The sequence below is a fragment of the Monodelphis domestica genome, chromosome 4 (genome assembly GCF_027887165.1).
Source record: "Monodelphis domestica isolate mMonDom1 chromosome 4, mMonDom1.pri, whole genome shotgun sequence".
Taxonomy (NCBI): domain Eukaryota; kingdom Metazoa; phylum Chordata; class Mammalia; order Didelphimorphia; family Didelphidae; genus Monodelphis; species Monodelphis domestica.
Window position 1 is genome coordinate 106225132 of NC_077230.1, and position 19154 is coordinate 106244285.

General features: G+C 41.4%; 1 protein-coding gene and 1 long non-coding RNA gene across 14 annotated transcripts in view; one reads left to right on the forward strand and one right to left on the reverse strand.

Annotated features, from left to right (window-relative positions):
• The window catches only part of ARHGEF4 (Rho guanine nucleotide exchange factor 4), a 518865-nt gene that overhangs the window by 480135 nt on the left and 19576 nt on the right, over positions 1-19154 (forward strand). For 12 of the 13 annotated variants that reach the window (XM_056793688.1, XM_056793685.1, XM_016433561.2 and 9 more), the window contains one exon: positions 18886-19065. In XM_056793688.1, the coding sequence (XP_056649666.1) occupies positions 18886-19065 (180 nt within the window). Of the gene's footprint in view, positions 1-11495; positions 11602-18885; positions 19066-19154 lie in introns of those variants that run through there. The other variant, XM_056793691.1, reaches the window with a different exon arrangement.
• LOC103098966 (uncharacterized) lies at positions 8316-18989 on the reverse strand. The gene is made up of 4 exons (XR_001629857.2): positions 18856-18989; positions 18674-18770; positions 14763-15101; positions 8316-12681 (listed from the first exon to the last, which is right to left on the reverse strand). It is a non-coding gene; the product is annotated as an uncharacterized LOC103098966 (long non-coding RNA).

Below are 19154 nucleotides of genomic sequence, written 5' to 3' on the forward strand. Positions count from 1 at the left end.
TAAAGGTCTAGTAATGAGGACGAATGGAAAAGACTTCATGTAGAAGGTGGGATTTTAGCTAGAACCTGAAAGAAGCCAGGGAAATTAGGAGGCAGAGATGAGGAAAGTGAGATTCTAGGCATAAGGGCCAGCCAGTAGAAAAGCAGAAGCAGGAGGCTTAAGGAACCACTTAAGTATGGGGGTGGATAGACTTTGTTCCTAGGGAATAATCAAAAGTAGGTGGCATAAGGAAGCAGCCAGGTGGCTCAGTGGGTTGAGAGCCAGGCTCAGAGATGGGAAACCTGGACTCAGATTTGGCCTCAGACACTTCCTAGCTGTGTGACCCTGGGCAAGTCACTTAACACCCACTGCCTAGACCTTACCACTCTTCTGCCTTGGAACCAGTAGATAGTATTGATTCTAAAATGGAACGTAAGGGTTTTTTTTTAAATAATAATAAAAAGAGTAGGTGGTAGAGTTAAAGCATCAGGCTCCTGCATGCCTCTTCTTAGAATATAACACTCAAAATCCTCAATAAGAAATGCCTGCCAAGAAATCTTGAGCTGTAAAATGGTCATCTGGCATGGTTACCCAGCAGACAAAGGAGTGGTCATCTAAAATTACCTCTACGTTTGCAAGAGTGGTGGAATTGCATAGACTCTCTAGAAGGAAGCATCATTGGAGCCATGAAGCCAAGGATGGAAGCCCTACGCTAGAGCTCCCATTATTGAAGACAAGTCTCAGTGACCAGGAGATCCCTATGCTCTTCTCTCTTCCCCTGCCCTACCTGCTCCTCTGAAGTGTTCCTGGTTTGGCAGTTATCTTTCCCCTATGAAACAGAGTCTCAGCATTTTTTCAGGGTTACTTATGGGTGAGCAGCTTTCCAACATTTTCACTTTGGCAAAGTGGAATACACCCATGGCCAAGGCCATCGTTTTGGCTTCTTAACACTGGCAAAGGCAGTGGAGAGGGAATGTCTATCGTTGTTGCATCCTTCACTGGCAAGCCACTTAATGATTGCTGTTGTCATAATTTACTTTCTAAAGCTCTTTCCTATCTGTTGACCTAGAAATCCTGACTCTCCAGGGTAGGCAGGCAAAGTATTATGGTGCCCATTTGAAAGATAAGAAACCTGCCGTCCAGAACTCATCCCTCGATGAGTGTTACACAGCAGTGACAAGAGTGGTGTCTGAGCTCTTATTCTAGTGCTCTTTTCACTATAGCACACTCCCTTTCTCCATCTGTATTACTGAAACAAAGAGGGCTAGGCAATACTTACTATGTAATGAGCCCTTCCTTATGAAATGGCAATGGGTATTCCCAGCTTCATTCATGCTAGAAAATTGGAACATCTCTTTCTACAAATACTCTGTCCATCTTCCTTGTTTCATGGGTCTGTTTGGTCCAGATTCAGGATCAGATTTTCTAAAAATCACTGATATTTAGAAATTATTATACCCAGGGGGCAGCTGGGTGGCTCAGTGGATTGAGAGTCAGACCTAGAGATGGGAGGTCCTAGGTTCAAATCTGGCCTTAGACACTTCCTAGCTGGGTGACCCTGGGCAGGTCACTTAACCCCCATTAGTTAAAAAAGTCCTTACCACTTTTCTGCCTTGGAGCCAATACACAGTATTGACTCCAAGACAGAAGGTAAGGGTTTAAAAAAAAAAAGAAAAGAAATTGTTATACCCAGTAGTGGTTTGTTGTTGTTTTTTTAATAGTCCGGTTCATTTTCTCAATACCCACTTGAGAGGTCGTCAGAAAGAAGCCTGTGACTGAGAATCCAAAGTCAAAGACTGGGACACACATTAGATAGCACGAGAAGGGCAATGAATTTGATTTCAGAAGACCTCCACTGGAATCTCTATTCTGGTGTCACTGGGATGACCCAGAGCAAGTCACTTCCTCTCTTTGGGCCTCATGGGCCTCATTTGGAGAGAAAAAAGGCTGGATTTAGTTCATCTCCAAGGTCCCTTTCAGTAATAAATCCTATTTCCCATGCTCTATCCTACAGTCTCCCAGAGTCTTTGACTAGCTGGGACTAGGAGAAAGCCAGAGAAGTCAGGAAAATGGAGATGGAGAAAGAGAGAGTTCTAAGCAGCTGGTGGCACATTGGATAGAGAGTTAGGTCTGGAGTTAGGAAGACCCTAGTTCAAAACTAGCCTCAGAAACAAAGTTTCTTCATCTCTATTTGCCTTAGTTTCCTCAACTATAAAATGAGAATAAGAATAATAGCACCTATCTCCCAGGGTTGTTGTGAACATCGAATGAGATCATATTTGTAATAAATGTTAGCTCAGTGCCTGGCACATAATGGGCAATACTGCATACATGTTAATTTCCTTCTATTTTCCCCAAGCCAAAATGCTGAGTCAGGAGATGGAGTGTCCCGGGATTCTAGAATGATGCTTTCATACTTTGTTCATCCACCTTTCTTGAAGAATGCGTTATTTTGAGGAAATGTATTTCTTGATGACTAATGGATAATCCATTTCTTTTTCATCCTTTATTAGAAAACCTTTTCCAAAAACGTCTGATTCACTTTCCTGCTTCATGGAGCTCATCGAGACGTAGTAACTGTCTATATCAACTACAATTTTTACTTCCTCTCCTTAGCCCCCTCCTGAGATTAATTCTTGTTCTCCGTCTGATAATTAGTGCAGTTTTGGTTCCGTGTCAAGTGTGGCAAAGGTAAAGAACATTGGATTCTCAGGCAAAAGACCAAGATTCGAAACTCTGACTTTACCATTACTTTGGGGGAATGACCTCAATCCTCGGCATTTCCATTTCTTCATCTATAAAACGAAGGGGTTGGATTAGAGCACCTCTAAGGCCCTTCTGGCCTTATGATCCTATCAGTTGTTTGGCCATAGCTTCTCTTCATAGTTTCTGAAGTCCAATTTCCAAGCCTGAAATGTGTGGGAAAAGGGAAGAAGGAAAGTGAAGGGAGCAAACATTTATTAAAACACCCACTTTGTGCCAGGCACTGTGCTAAGCATCTTACAAATATTTTCTCATTTCTCATACAACCCCAGAAGGTAGGTACTGTTGTTATCTCCATTTTATAGTTGAAGAATCAGAGACAAAGGACAAATGACTTGTCCAGGGTCACTCAGCTAGTAAGTTTCTGAGGCCACATTTGAACTCCAGGTTTTCTGACTCCACCCTGTGCCACATATCTGCCATATATCATGTAAAAGTCTAGATCTGGGAAGTCCTTCTGCTATCCATCAGGTTAAACTTCTCGAGTCCTTTGACCTTTAAACCACTTTCCAGAGTCAGACCTATCCAATTCTTTATTCTTCTCTAGAGGTCTACTTGCTGTCATCCCCCTGAAGCTAATTTTTCACCTCAATAGTATTGTCTGTTGAATAGGCATATAAAACAAGGAGCTTCGACATAAAGCCTTTAGCAATTCACTTTATTTTTTTTCCTATTCTAGTTCTACTAATCTTGTATTGCATCTCACAGAAATATCTTTCTATATTTTCTTGTGTTTCATACTTAGTTTTTTTAAAAGCACCATAATGGGCCCTTATGTTGACATACCATAATTTATCCATCCATTCTTCAATCATTGGACAAATGGACCATTTCCAGTTTTTTGCTATTATCAATAGAGCAGCTACAAATAAATTTGTAGTTAGGTCTTTTTTTCTTTTTTCAATATTTTTGTTATAGAGGTCCAAAAATAAGATCTTTGGGTCAGAAAGTATTAATTTTGTGATTTTTGCAGTGACTTTCATTTCATATTTCCATATTTCTCTCCAAAATATTTGCAACAATCTGCAATATAAGAGAGCCTGTTTCAACACAGCCCTGCCAACATTGAAATTTGTCCTTTTTTTTCTATTTTTTGCCATTCTAGAAGCCTGTCAGAGTTTTAAAGAAATCCATTATCACAACTTGTTCTCTTTGTATTTGCTTCATTCTCCTAAAAATCAAACTGAAGGGCAAAAATTGCTGTTAAAAGCTCTGGAGAGTTGAGTTCTAGCTAAGTCAGCCTCTACTGCCCATTATTTATGCTCATAGGCATGACCCTGAGGCACTGCAGGACCCTCAAGTAGCTTCTCTATCATAAAGAAATATTGTTATGCTCATTCTAGCTTTAATGCTGAGTATATTTTATTGTGCATGAGCCTTTGAAAATGGGTAATTCACAGCTGCCCATTCCTAGCTCAACATCTCTGTTCATATCATTATCTCTAGCCAGATTTTCATCCTTCACATTTTACCCCCTCCATGAGGCCTTGCCTTAACTTCTCCCAGACCAGTTATCCCTCCTCCTCTGAATTTCCATAGTACTGCCTGTTAGCACCACTCATTTGGCACTTAACATATACTCATTTACATGATCATTTATTATATATTAGTATATAACATATTTATATTATTATTTTATGCATATAATTACATAGCATATGCTAATTTATATAATTTATTTTATAATTAGTATGTTACATATACTAATTTATATTATTGTTTTATATATTCATGTGCAACATATAGTAATTTTTTATTTATTTTATATATTGATATATAGCATGCTCATTTATATTATTATTTATTTTATGTATATATTAGTATATAGCATATGCTAATTTATATAACTTATTTTTTGGTTAGTATTTTATATTTTACCTATTTTCAGGGAGCTGTGCTAGCAGACCCTTGGGGATTCAAAGACAGGAACAGTCTCTCTTCTGGAGGAATCTACATTTTTCTATAATGTTCTCTAGCTCCTCTAATCATCCACTTGAGGCATAAAAAATTGATGTTTTTTAATAGATTAGTGTGTAACATATATTATATTTTATATTATTATCTCCTGTATGTATATATGTACATACATGGGCATATGTGGGGAGCTGTGTGTATCTATGCGGAAGGTATACACGTATATTACATAGACACACATACATATATACATGAACACATATGTCCCACCTCAAGTTTTATATGTAAATCCTTAGGGGCCAAAATCTTAGAAGGATTTGCACCTTAGCATCAATTCTTCTAAGACAGAAAATAAAAGTTTGGGGTTTTTCATCTACTAGAACTTTATATGTACCTTTTGTTTCAAGCGCATAAACGATGATTAAGTATCTCCTGTGTGCAAGTGTGGAGAGCGTCTATGTGTGTGTGTCTGGGTGTGTGTCTGGGTGTGTGTGTGTCTGGGTGTGTGTGTCTGTGTGTCTGTGTGTGTGTGTCTGTGTGTCTGTCTGTGTGTGTATCTGTGTCTGTGTGTGTGTCTGTCTGTCTGTGTGTGTGTCTGTGTATCTGTGTCTGTGTGTGTCTGTCTGTGTGTCTGTGTCTGTGTGTGTCTGTGTGTGTCTGTGTGTGTCTGTGTGTGTCTGTGTGTCTGTGTAACTGTGTCTGTGTGTGTGTCTGTGTGTGTGTCTGTCTGTGTGTCTGTGTATCTGTGTCTGTGTGTGTCTGTGTGTGTCTGTGTGTATCTGTGTGTGTCTGTCTGTCTGTGTGTGTCTGTGTGTCTGTGTGTGTCTGTGTGTGTCTGTCTGTGTGTCTGTGTATCTGTGTCTGTGTGTGTGTCTGTGTGTGTGTCTGTGTATCTGTGTCTGTGTGTGTGTCTGTCTGTGTGTCTGTGTGTCTGGGTGTGTGTGTGTGTGTGTGTCTGTGTGTATCTGTGTGTGTGTCTGTCTATCTGTGTGTGTCTGTGTGTCTGTGTGTGTCTGTGTGTGTCTGTCTGTGTGTGTCTGTGTGTGTGTCTGTGTATCTGTGTCTGTGTGTGTGTCTGTGTGTGTGTCTGTGTATCTGTGTCTGTGTGTGTGTCTGTGTGTGTGTGTGTGTGTGTGTGCAGAGATGTTCAGTGCTTTGTGTAAGGTCTCATGGCTACAAAGTTGCAGATCAGGGCATCCCCCCCAATTCTGGTGCCAGCTTTAGCCCTGGCCTCGCTCTCTAACCACCCTGCTTTTTGGAAAGAAATTGGGAATACTATTCAGCCCACACTCGTTGGGTTACTGACTGCTGCTGCCCACAACCTGGAAAGGGAGGGAGGGTCACAGACAAGGAAGCGACAAAGACCAGGACTGGGGATCCTCAGAGGTCATCCATTCCAGTATCACTTTATAGAGGAGCAAACGGAGGCCTGCAAGGGCCGAATGACACATCTGCTGTCGGCGAACAGCACTTAAAATCAGTCTTCCATCTCATGCCATCTCTGTCCTTTTTATACAAGCTGTTGTGGGGCCTGGAATGCCTCTCTCCATTCTCAACTCTGCCTCTTGGTAGCCCTAATTTTTTTCAAAGCTCAGCTCAGGCATTGCCTTTTTTTTAACTCTGACCTTCCATCTTGAATCAATGCTGTGTATTGGCTCCAAGGCAGAAGAGTGGTAAAGTTAGGTAATGGGGGTTAAGTGACTTGCCCAGGGTCACACAGCTGGGAAGTGTCTGAGGTCAGATATAAACCCAGGACCTTCCAGCTGCCCCCTAAGCATTGCCATGTCTATGAAGCCTTTCCACAATCTTCCTCTCTTCCTATCCGACCCCTCTTTCCCTACAAGGGCTTCCCCAAAAAATTATCTTGTATTTGTTTTGCATATATTTTTGTGGTTTCCTGTAAAGCCCCTTGAGGCCCAAAAAGGTTTCAATTTTATATTTGAATCCCTGGGACCTAGCACCATGTCCTGTATGCAGTAGTTGCTTAATAAATACAATTTGAGGACAGCTAACCGGCTCCATGAATTGAGAGTTAGGCCTAGAGATGGGAGATCCTGGGTTCAAATGTGACCCTGGGCAAGTCCCTTAACCCCCATTGCCTGGCCCTTCTAGACTCTTCTGCCTTGGTACTCATATACAGTATTGATTCTAAGATGGCAGGTAAGGGCTTTTAAATAAATACATGTTAAGTAATTGGGTTAAGATTCAAGCCCAGGTCCTCTGCTTCTATATGTAGAGGTGTTTTCAGGAGTCCGTATTCATTTATCTGGGTTTCAATCTACTTATCAATAAAGCAGGCTATCAAACCTGCTCTTTCACTTCCTAGGCGGTGAGATTCAAGTGAGATAAGAGAGAGGGCTTTGCAAACCCTTTGGGGCGACTGAAATGCCCGCCAGTACTGTTTTCTTAACACCACATTTATTTATTTGTTATGTTAAAGTTCCCAGTTCTCCTTCCCTCTGTCCCATGAAGCTGTACGTCAATCTAAGGCTAGTTCTTGTTTGTATTCATCAGCTCTCCCTGAAGTCATTCTTCAAGCAATCTTCGGTTGCTGGATAGAATGTTCTCTGGGTCCCTCTTGGGGTGCTCTTCGAGCTTTCCTGAGGCCCTCCCCATTTTTTAAATGCACCTGCTTGCCCTTTCTCTTAGAGCGCCGTATTCCATCCCCATCGTATTTATTGTTCATCTCCCTGGACTTGGCTCCCCAGCCGTCCGCGATGCCCGCAGCATCCTGGCAGAGTCTACTGAGTTGGACTTCGGGGAGAAGAGACCCGGGTAATGAAAGAAGGGAGAATCGAAGCCAAGTCTGGCAGGAGAAAATAGAGAGGAGGAGGCGAGCAAGCAGGGAAAGAGGCCGAGACCGAGGGATAGAGAGAGAGAGCCAAAATGACAAACTGGAGAGACGAAGGCAGGGAAAGGAGGGTGGAGCGTGCCGATTGCCCCTCAGACCCCGGAGGTGCTCGCCCTTCGTGGTTCTGCCCTGTGGGAGCTTCCCCAGGAGACTGAAGGCATAAGAAGTCATCGGATTTTGTCGCTGCTGCAAATTCAACGTAAACGACATTATTGCTCCCTCTCTTCCCCGGGAACTCTCGCCGACATCTGGGCAGCTCAGCCAGGGGCTCCTATTCCTTCCATCAGGGTGAAAGATGGTGTGGAGGGGGTTGGGGTTCAGACTGCCCGAGGATCCAGTGAGAGAATGATGAAGCCCTTTGCAAACCTGAAAGTAAATACTATTAAGATATGGGTTATTGCCAGCAGCAGGTCTCAGAAATGGTGTCCCCCTTCGAGAGCAGTACGGGGGCAGGCAGAACAGCCACCAAAGGCCCCCCAGAGAGCTCCAGCTAGTGGCACAGTACGAAGGCCACTTGAGGAGCCACCAGGAAGCCTGCATGTTGGCCCTGTAGTCTTCCAAACTTGGCCATTCCCAGGGTCTGAAAGGGAGCTGAAATGTAAGCAGAGCCTGGGCAGGGAAGGGAAGCGTCCGCATAGAGACGGAAGCTGTCGAGATGCCCAAGTGAGGCAGCATAGAGGGAGAAGAGGACACGTATGGGCCAAGGGATGCTCTGAATCACCTCTTGATCCACTGAGTCTCTTAGCTGCCCCTTAGGCGTTGCCTTCTATAGGAAGCTTTTCCAGAACCTTCTTAGCCCACCCTTCTTTCCCCTCAATGCTAGGACTCCCTCCCCACCCCCAAAATAAATTATCTTCTATCTGGTTTGTATATATCTGGGAATCGGGGCAGCAGCTCTTGAGGGCCATCCACAGTTACAGAGGGTTATGATCCATATCAGTGGTGAAATTGCCACCCCTTGAGGTGTTGAGGTACTAAACAGTCAATAATTGGGTTGAATCTATTGCTTTAAAAATGAGTGCAGGGGGCAGCTGGGGAGCTCAGTGAATTGAGAGTCAGGCCAGAGATGGGAGGTCCTAGCTCAAATCTGGCCTCAGACACTTCCCAGCTGTGTGACCCTGGGCAAGTCACTTGACCCCCATTGCCTAGCCCTGACCATTCTTCTGACTTGGAGCCAATACACAGTGTTGATTCTAAGACGGAAGGTAAGGGTTGTTAAAAAATGAATGCAACAATTGTTTATAGACACTTCTTTATTTTCATCGGGGTGAAATAGTCTGTTCCTGAAAAAAAAGTGAGTGCAACCCATTCACAGGTTACATTTTCAATGTTTTCTAATTATTCTACCCTGCTTCCTTGGATTACCAATTGATGCAGATAATTGAAAGTGAAGTACATGCATTTTAATCATTAATTAATGCCTAATAGGATGAATAGATGAGCCTGTGGAGGCCTAAAGAGATAAAATCACTTGTCCAAGGTAACACAGTAGTAGAGCCCACGTCCCACAGCCCTTTCCACTAGGCTATCATCATCATCCTCTATTTATTCCACAGTCACTTACCAGAGACAAAGCACAGGGGTGCCTCTCCTCCCATCGAGTGTATAATGTAGCAGGGGTGAGACACACGTATAACTAGATGCATTATACTATGAATTGCATAGAAGAGAGACGGACCCTTTGATTGGCAACTTCCAGGTCAGGAAACTTCTGCTTCCATGCAGATTGGCACCTTCTCTACAATTTACCATCTTAAAAAGTGACCCAGAGCATTGAGGTCTGTCCCTACTGGACCGGGCTGTCAATGCAAAAAGTGTTTGAACCAGTAAGAAGTTCCCTGCAAGGGCAGGTAGGTGGCTCAGTGGAGAGAGCGCCAGGCCTAGCTAGCTGGGTGGCCCTGGAAGACTGTTTCCCCACGTGGGCCGAGCCCACGTCCTCCTGTCTCAGAGTTGTCACGAGGACAGGAAGTAAGAGTTTTTGATTTGTATAAAACTACTATTCCAGAATCATGCCCGAATGGCCCTAAAGATCCAGCAATACCACTACTAGGTCTGTATCCCAAAGAGATCATTAAGAAGTGGAAAGGACCGACTTGTACATACATAGTATCACTTCTCTCTTTGTGGTGGCAAAGAACTGGAAGCTGAAGGGATGTCCCTCAACTGGGGAATGCTGTGGTATAGGATGGTGATGGGATACCATTGTGCTATAAGGAACGATGGACGGGATTGTTTCCGAAAGAGCTGGGAAGACCTACATGAAGCAGAAACAGAAATAGGATAACGCAGTAGCAGCCACCTTGTGGACAGACCTGGGGACTCTCAGCAATACAATGATTCAGGACAAATCTGACGGACTTACGACAAAGAATACTATCCACCTCCAGAGAAAGAAGGAATGTGGATTAAAGTATGTGATTTATCACTTGGTTTTGGGGGGGGGGTACATTTGAGGGTTTGGGTTTTATAAGATTATTAATGTATAAAATGGAATAATATGGAAATATGGTTTTACAATACATGTATAATCTAGAAAAAAAAAGATTTCATTTAAAAAAATAACATAAATTTTTATGCCAGGTCAGAAAGCGATCATTTCTGACTGCAAACATCAAGGAAAGCTTTTTGGAGGAGAGCATCTGACCTGGTTCTTGAAAGTAGATGAGATGTTTAAAGATATAAAGATGAGGAAAGCTGATGAAGAATGAGATGAGTAAAATCCTCAAGGCAAGAAAGCATAGAACATATCTGAGGGCCTTTGAGTAGTATACAGAATACTTCCGGTGGAATACAATATAATGAGAAATAAGGTAGGCAAGTTGTGATTTTATAGAGACCCTCAAATGCCAGAGCAATGAGAGATGGATTATTAGATTGGGAATTATTGTCGTGGCAAGGGCAAGCTGTATCAGTGGCCCACGTTAGTACTAGAGAGGTTGACATGGGAATAGAAGGGAGAGATTTTGAAAGTAAGAATTCACATTAATTGATTGAATAAAGGAGGCAAAGGAGAAATAGGAGTCATTGATAAAAATGGAAATTTCTAGCCTGGGAGGCTAGAGGAACGGTAGTCCTATTGTTGTTATTCAGGGGTTTTTCAGTCATCTCTGACTCTTCATGACCCAGTTTGGGGTTTTCTTGACAAAGATACAGGAATGATTTGCCGTTTTCCTCTCCAGCTCATTTGACAGATGAGGAAACCAAGGCAACCAGGGTTAAGTGACTTGCCCGGGGACACACGGCTAATACATATCTGAACTGCCCCCTTCAGATAGCCTTCTTGAAATCAGTAGGCAGAGTTAGTTTGGGGGGAAAGATAGTATGTTCTCTTTGGATACATTGACTTTGGGGTGCCACAGGGATAATGGAGTTATCTAGGAATTATAAATATGGATCTGAAGCCCTGACAAGTTGAGACTGAAGATAAAGATTTCGGAGGCTTCTATAAAGATAGAGATAATAATTGAAATCTTGGGAAGCAATGAAATTGCCAAGAAATAGGGTAGAGAAAGGGTCAACGGCAGATCATCACTGTCACAGCTTTCCTTTTCATCATTATTATATTCTTTTTTAAATGTTTTAAATTAAAAAGGTTTTATTTTCCTCTTCTTTTCCCTGTCAACTGAGCAAAAAAAGAAAAAAGATAAAACTCTCCTAAGAAAGATACAAAACAGATTCCCAAATCGGCCACATCCAGAAGTTCTTGTCTCATTCTAAATCTTGCAGCCATCAGCCCTCCATTAGGAGGTAGGTAGCTGGCCTCATCTTGGTCCTTTTTTCCAAAGACACTAAGGAGAGCATTTGGTAAAAATTGATCTTTAGGCAACTACAGGGTCTGAAGTCCTCAATATCTTCCTGCTTCATTCATTTCTGTCCCTGACCCCGGACCCCATGTTTCATTCAATTGTTTTCATATGTGAAAAGGCTGAACATGATTGGTTCTGCCCCTGAATCTTCTGCAGGAATTCTAGAACCAGAGGTTGGAATTCATAGGCACCATGCCATTTGGAAGACTCGGGAACTTCACTGGATAATAATAGTAAATCTAAACTGTTTGAAATGGCAATAAGAATTCATGACAACTAGGAAAAAAGGTGATTAGGTCTCTTTAATCTGGAGGGCACGAGGCAGGAAGGGATTACAATTGAAATAGAGACAATTATGGAGGTAGAAGAAAATAGCATTCAAATTAAATTTTTAAAAAAGTATTGTGTCTACCATTTTCAGGGAGCTGTGCTAGTAGACCCTTGGGGATTCAAAGACAAGAACAGTCTCTCTTCTGGAGGAATTTGCATTTTTCTATAATGTTCTCTAGCTCCTCTAATATCATCCACTTGAGGCATGAAAGAGATATATTTAAGGGGGAAAAAAAAGACAAACTTACTCAGAGGGGAATAGATTATAGAACTCATTATGCCAAATAATAGTGCTTAGCCCATATCTACTTTTTTAAACACCTTTTATCCTTTTTTATCACTAAAGGCCCAGCTCAATTACCACCACCTACATGAAGTCTTCCCAGATTCTCTAGCCAAAAATAATCTTCCTCTTTGCCCCATTAGTACTTTGCGATAAATGCTATAAGAGAGGGATAAGCATTCTTTCTTGTGTTCTAGTTTTTTTGTGCAGAAGTGACTTTCATAGAACCTTAGCACTGGAAGGAACATGAGAGGTCTTCCAGTCCAACCTCCACTCAAGCAGTCCACAAGCTTCTCACCGTCTTCTCTCCCTTCATAAATTGGAAAGTTCTGTGAGGGAAGCAGCTGTCTTATTCAACCTTGCAGAACCCTAGTATCTTGAACATTCCATAAGTATCTGAGACTTAATTGGGATAAATTCATGAATTTATATTCATGAGATTCATAATAAGTTGATAAAAATTGGCAAATATTTGTCCTTAACCTGTGAGGTGATGTCATAATGACTCACATCAGTAGTCCTCTACGGAAGTTCTTTCCAACCAGAAATTCTGTCAGCTAAATATTACAACAGTTATTAACTTCAGAGAGAGTAATTACACAGGGTTTAGCGCTGGTAATACCCCCCACTGTCACATTTTGCAGATGAGGAAACTGAGGCTCAGAGAGTTGTATAAGCCACTGTGAGAAAGCTGTGGTATCTCTTTCCTTTGAGAATTTATGAAGTAGAACAGACAACTCCATGCCAACCGGAGCCTGCAAGGGGGAAAGCAGCAAAGGGGAAGGTTTCCTTATGTTCATCTTCAATCTTAGTGCTGCAATTAAAACTTGTTTAGTTTTCTACAAATATCAGAGGGGGATAGAAAGAGATTGGGGATGATTCAGCTTCTCAGGCGTAGGAAACAATTCAGTAGCCAAGATTTTTAAAAAAGGAATAGAAGATAGAGCCATGGAAAAGGTAAAAGAAGGCAGAGAGGAACTAGAGAGAGATATGGGGCTTTTCCGCTCTGTTTAGCTCCCAGTGACCGAACAGCTCTTCAGTGAGAGAGCTGGGAGCCAAACCTGTCTCTTGCCTCCAATTTCAGCTCTTTCCACTACACTATGCTGCCCTCTCGTGGTGGACAATAACCGTGTACCCATCAGAGACAGAATTCAGGGCTGGAAGGACTGTGGCACTCACCTCCAAGTGCCATTTACGATGGATGGATGGATGGATGGATGGATGGATGGATGGATGGATGGATGGATGGATGGATGGATGGAAGGAAGGAAGGAAGGAAGGAAGGAAGGAAGGAAGGAAGGAAGGAAGGAAGGAAGGAAGGAAGGAAGGAAGGAAGGAAGGAAGGAAGGAAGGAAGGAAGGAAGGGAGGGAGGGGAAAATAATTTACAGGACAGAGCTTTGAAGAACACCCACAAGTAGGGAGTAAGATTCATAGGATGAGCCCACAAAGGAATCTGAGAAGGAGTGGTCAGACAGGTAGAACAAAGAGTACAGAGTAGTATCTTAAGAAAGCTAAGTATATTTCATTGTTTAGTCATTTTGTCATGTTCAACTCTTTGTGACCCCATTTGGGATTTTCTTGGCAAAGATACTAGAGTGGTTTAGCATATTTTGCAGATGAGGAAACTGAGGCAAAAGGGGTTAAGTGACTTACCCAAGGTCACACAGCTAGTATCTATGGTCAAATTCAAACTCTGTTCTTTCTGGCATTTCTGGTCTTTCTGATTCCAGATTTTATCCACAATACACTACTTAGCTGACAAATAGAGTATGTATTAAGCACTGGACATAGCCCTGAGAATATAAATATAAGCAAAAATAGAAAGATAGCTCCTGTCCTCAAGGAACTTTCATGAAAGACAGCACATAAAAGTTATAAAAAGGAGCTGAAAAAGCAGGGAGTAGGATGGAGATATCCAAACAGAGTCAGGAGCAGAGCCAGGAGAAAAAGTAAGTGTGCCTATCCTGGGTTTTTCCTTAAATGCTGGTTCCAGTCAGGAATTCACCAAGTGGAGGAAAAGGATACAGAGGTGGAGAATCTCCAGAGTGAGAAGGCTGATGGGATAGAGATTGGAGAAATATTAGATAGGAGAGAATAACTATGAGGAATAAGAAGTTCCAGAGTTTCAAATGCAGTAGATAGAGAAGGATGAAAAAAGGACATCAGATTTGTCAGTTAAAAGATGATTGGTCATTTTAATGATAACAGTTTGGGTTGAATGATTGAGTTGGGGGAAAAAAGATAAAGGAAGATTTCATGAAGAATTAGAGTTGGTTCAATGCCAAACTCTAGCTCTCTAAGTCCTTTAGAAAGCTGAAGAAATTCATATCCTCTCCCTGGCTTTTGATTTTCCGAATGCATATTAAGCACATTAATAACTCAGACCACTTAATCATTTCCCCTCTTATCTAACCATTCGGCTACAGAGTTTGGGCTCTCTTCTTAGGTGAATACTCTATTTTGGATCACTTTTCCCTTAACTAAAATAACCCTCCAAATGCCTGCAAGTGAAAAATTAGAAACTCTCAAGGCATAAGTATTTGCTGATGGTCTACTTTGTTATGCTGACATTCTACTACATAGGTACTTATGAAATCACCTGTTTTATCAATTAGCCACTCAGCAGTTCTTTATTAACCACCTACTAAGTTCCAGGGATTGTGCTAAGAAAAAGTTTTAGTAAAAATGGATTGCAAACTGAGTTCTCTTTGGCTATGAGGGACACAGAAGAAAATGTGGTTCTTGCTCTTGAGAACTGAATTCCTCTTCGCCTGTGACTCATACTTCCCCATCACCACCAACCCTTCCACTTATAAATCTTATTATAATACTTACCCCGTTTCCTTTCTGTCTGCGTTTGAAGAGCCTCCTGGAAAAGGTTTTAGTGCTGTGGTGCTTAACGTAGCTTGATGCCTTTGATGCTGTGTTACCTAGCTTGCGTCTACACCAACAACTAATGGCCTGAAATGCTTTGTGAGTGGTAGGAAGAATGGTGATCATAAAATCCTCATTCAGATAATCCGGCATTCAAAGCGGCAGGAGATTGCTGCAAGAACCTCCCTGCCATGTGGAAGTTTTGCATCTGTTATGCCAGCCTAGGTCATAATAGTGTCTGACATTCTGATGATGGCAAAGCTTTCACATTCGTTATCTCATTTGATCTTCAAGGCACCCCTGTGAGGTGGAGAACATAGGTATTAGTATACCTGCTTTAAAAAAAGAGCCTGAGACCTCAAAAGATCAACTCTTCCATTGCTCTGGAAGACAATAGAGGAGTTTACCCAGGCAGAGCAAAAATATATATCACTTAGTTGATTGTTCAGTTTTTATAATTTGTTTGATACCATTGCAAGCACTGAATACAAGAGGAAAAGACATTTATGCCCTCAGGGAGCTTATCATCTATTTAGAAAACTTACAATAAATCTAGAACAAAAATATAATATCAAGTTCTAGGTGATACAGTGGATAGAGTGCCCAGCCTGGAGTCAGGAAGACCTGAGTTCAAATCCAGCCTCAGATACTAGCTGGGTGATTCTGGACAAGTCACTTAACCCTGTGTACCTCAGTTTCCTTAGCTATAAAATGAACTTAAGAAGGAAATGGCAAAGAACTTTGGCAAGAATATCCCCAGATGAGATCACAAAGAGTCAGATAGGACTGAAATGACTGAAATGAAAAAGGACTGAAAACAATTATTTGGTATAAAATATAAATGCTAAAAGAGGCCAGAGACTAGGTAATCAAAAAGATAGTTGGGGAGGGCTTTATTGAAAGAAGCAAGACTTGGCTTAAATTTTGGCCTCTGGTAGGAAAAGAGACCATGCCACCTCTGTAACTTGCCATAGGGTTAGAGGGGCTATTTTTATTTTTATTTTATCCAGTCCCTGACTTCAAAGTTAGATTTTTATCCTCTATGTCAAGGGAATAAACTACTGCTGGTGATTACACCAGTTATTTAACCTTCCTGGGCCTCAGTTTTCATTTATGTAAAATGTGGGATTGGAACTAGATCAGAGATTCTGTGAATATGTGATAGATAGATAGATAGATAGATAGATAGATAGATAGACTACATTTCAATATAATTGACTCCCTCCTCAATCCTTTATATTTTATACATTTTAAAACTGCCAGGAGGGCCCATGACATTAAAAACATGTCAAGAACCTCTAGAAAAAGATCCCTTTTAGCTCTGAAATTTGCATTGTTATTGTTAGTCATTTCACTCATGTGTGATACTTTCTGACCCAATTTGGCTATTGGGCTTTTTTTTTCTTTTTACAAAGATACTGAAGTGGACTTCTATTTCCTTCCCCAGCTCATTTTGTAGAAAAAGAAACTGAGGCAAACAGGATCAAGTGACTTCCCAGATTTTAACTCAGAAAGATGAGACTTCTTGACTTGAGGTTTAGCACTCCATCCACCTGTATCACCTAGCTACCTCTGCTCTGAAATCTAGGCTCCCATCAATAAAATTTTTCTATTGTAATTTAAAACCAAAAATGGACAAAAATGGACCTGAATCTACTCCTGATTAAGCAAGAAATTTTGTGCCAAATTGGTATGTTTTCTGGGTACATTAGCTATTCCAACTCACTGGCAAGACTGTTCTGCCTAATAGGCAGTTAGGTGGTTGCCCAGAACCAGCCATCCAATTAACATGATCATTTTAAATACTAACTGTAAAATGTTACTAACAATGCAAGAGAAGAGATAGAGGAACTGGAGTTCCTGCCCTCAGATAGGATTATTAACCACATTTTTGTTAATGAGAAAAAAGATACAATAGACATGAAACAGAGCAACAGAGGACAAATGAGCAGTGTATTGCATGCTATTAGAAATTATTTGAGAGGAGCAACTACGTCAGTGATGGTGAACCTTTTAGAGATCTTAGAGTCCAAATGCCCAAACTGCAATCCTCATGCAGCATGTGAGCCCCACTTCCTTGCCCCAGGCAGGGGAGGGAGGAAGCACTCCCATTAGGAGAAATGTCCTCAGATGTGGTGGAGAGAGGGAGGGAAGCAGCCCCCTCCAGCATGTTCCAGCCTGCATGTCATAGGATTGCCAACATGGAACTAGGTGGTCCAATGGATTGAGAGCCAGATCTAGAAATGGGAGGTCCTGTTCTGACCTCAGACACTTCCTAACTGTGTGACTCTGGGTGAGTCATGTAACCCCCATTGCCTAAATCCTTACTGCTCTTCTGCCTTGGAACCAATATGTAATATTTATTCTAAGATGGAAGGTAGGGATTTAAAAAAATAATAATAGTAATATTCATATTGAAAAGTCTTACATGCCACCATCTTTATTATTGCTCTGCTCATATCTGTCTTCTGAGTATATTTCATCTTCATACATTTACTCTGCTCAAAGAATTTACTCTTGCTTTTATGGAGGGAGTTTTTGTTGAACCTACCTGACTACTTGGTTATATATGAAAAAAGTTTTGCACAAACTTTTGTTGCAGATCAATTGCATGTTCAGTTCTTTGTTCTTCTCTCAAAAATAATTGTACTGCTCTCCCAAACCTTTGTAAATCTGTTCCTTTCCATTTCCAAAAGACTATTTAATCCTCCTTTTCTGTATCTCATTGGGGAATCCAAGTATCATGGTGGATGGTGCTATGGGGGAATTGCAATCTTTCTCAACACCATTGAAGACCTTTTATTATAACTAACAGCAATAATAGTAATAATTGTGCCTGTCCGCCCCTATAATTCCTACTAAGAATGGAGGTTCACTGAAATCCTAAAGTTCATAAAAGTGATGGATCATCTGGCCTGTTGAGCTGGAGGGTTCCAAGCTCCAGTGAGAATAAAATTGATCAGTTATCTGCTCTGAATCGAGTAAAACTATGGTGAACCACTGGGAGTCGGTGGCTACCAGGTTGCCTGAGAAGGGGTCCCAGGTCAGAAATGGAGTAGATAGAAGTTTCTTTGCTGACCAGCAGTGATATTGTGCTCATGAGCTTGAATAAGATAAGATCTGGTTGGGGGGTGCTTTAGATGTCTATGATATATGAAGAAAAGTTTTTGTTCTGTTAGCATTATTTGGTAATTGCTCAAGCTATCTAAATCCTACCCATTTTTTAATTCTTTCCTTATTCATGAAGCCCCCCTTAACTAACTCTTCTCAGAGACCCTTGTTATTTAGTAGTTGGATAATCTTGAGCAAATTACTTACCATCTATTGGCCCCCAATTCCTCACTTGTGAAATGAAGGAGTTAGGAGACTTCTGAGGTTTCTTCCATTGCAAAATCTGTGATTCTCTGAAATCTTACAGCTCTTTATATCTAAACTATAGTTAAAGACTTAGTGATTTTCTGATTATTTCATTTCCTTATGTTACATTTCTCTGACTGTATTATAAATTCTTCAGAAATAGGAATCATGTCTTATATGTCTGTCTCCCTACGTTGTTGTGAGTAGTGACTTACACTTAATAGCTACAAAATTTGTTGCTGTTGAATATTTACTTATCAGAAATTAAAGCTTCACTGTTACTCTATAGGAGTCCATCTATTTATTAAAGGACAATAAAGAATCTTTTATGGGGTCTCCAGCCCCTGCCGAACCTACCCTAAAAGGGGGGGAGAAAAAGAGGGGGAGGGAGAGGGAGAGGAGAGAGAGAGAGAGAGAGAGAGAGAGAGAGAGAGAGAGAGAGAGAGAGAGAGAGAGAGAGAGAGAGAGAGAGAGAGAGAGAGAGAGATATCTTGGGAGGTCCTTATTAGGCATACCGTAGTGTTCCTTGATCTGGAGCCAGCAGCATATCATTACAGTAAGAGACTGAGGACCAGAAACAAGAGTTAAAAATATTCAGATAGCAACCGGTATCTGTAGGGAAGAAGGAAATATAATTGTTCACCTGGCCAACAGTCCACAAACAGCTGAGAATGACAATAACAACAAAAATCTTTACTTATCAATGTCTTGTTGAATCTGTCCACAGCTTATCAGTGATGGCAGTGTGGTCTATGCTGAGGCACTCTGGGATCATGTCACCATGGATGATCAAGAACTGGGGTTCAAGGCTGGAGATGTCATCGAAGTGATGGATGCAACCAACAAAGAGTGGTGGTGGGGACGGATCTTGGACGGTGAGGGCTGGTTTCCTGCCAGTTTTGTCAGGGTAAGATTTAAAACATTTATGTTTACTTTTGACCACTAATATCTGTCTCTGCACTGTGCTCTGCCAGCATGAAGAAGTCAGGGGAGAAA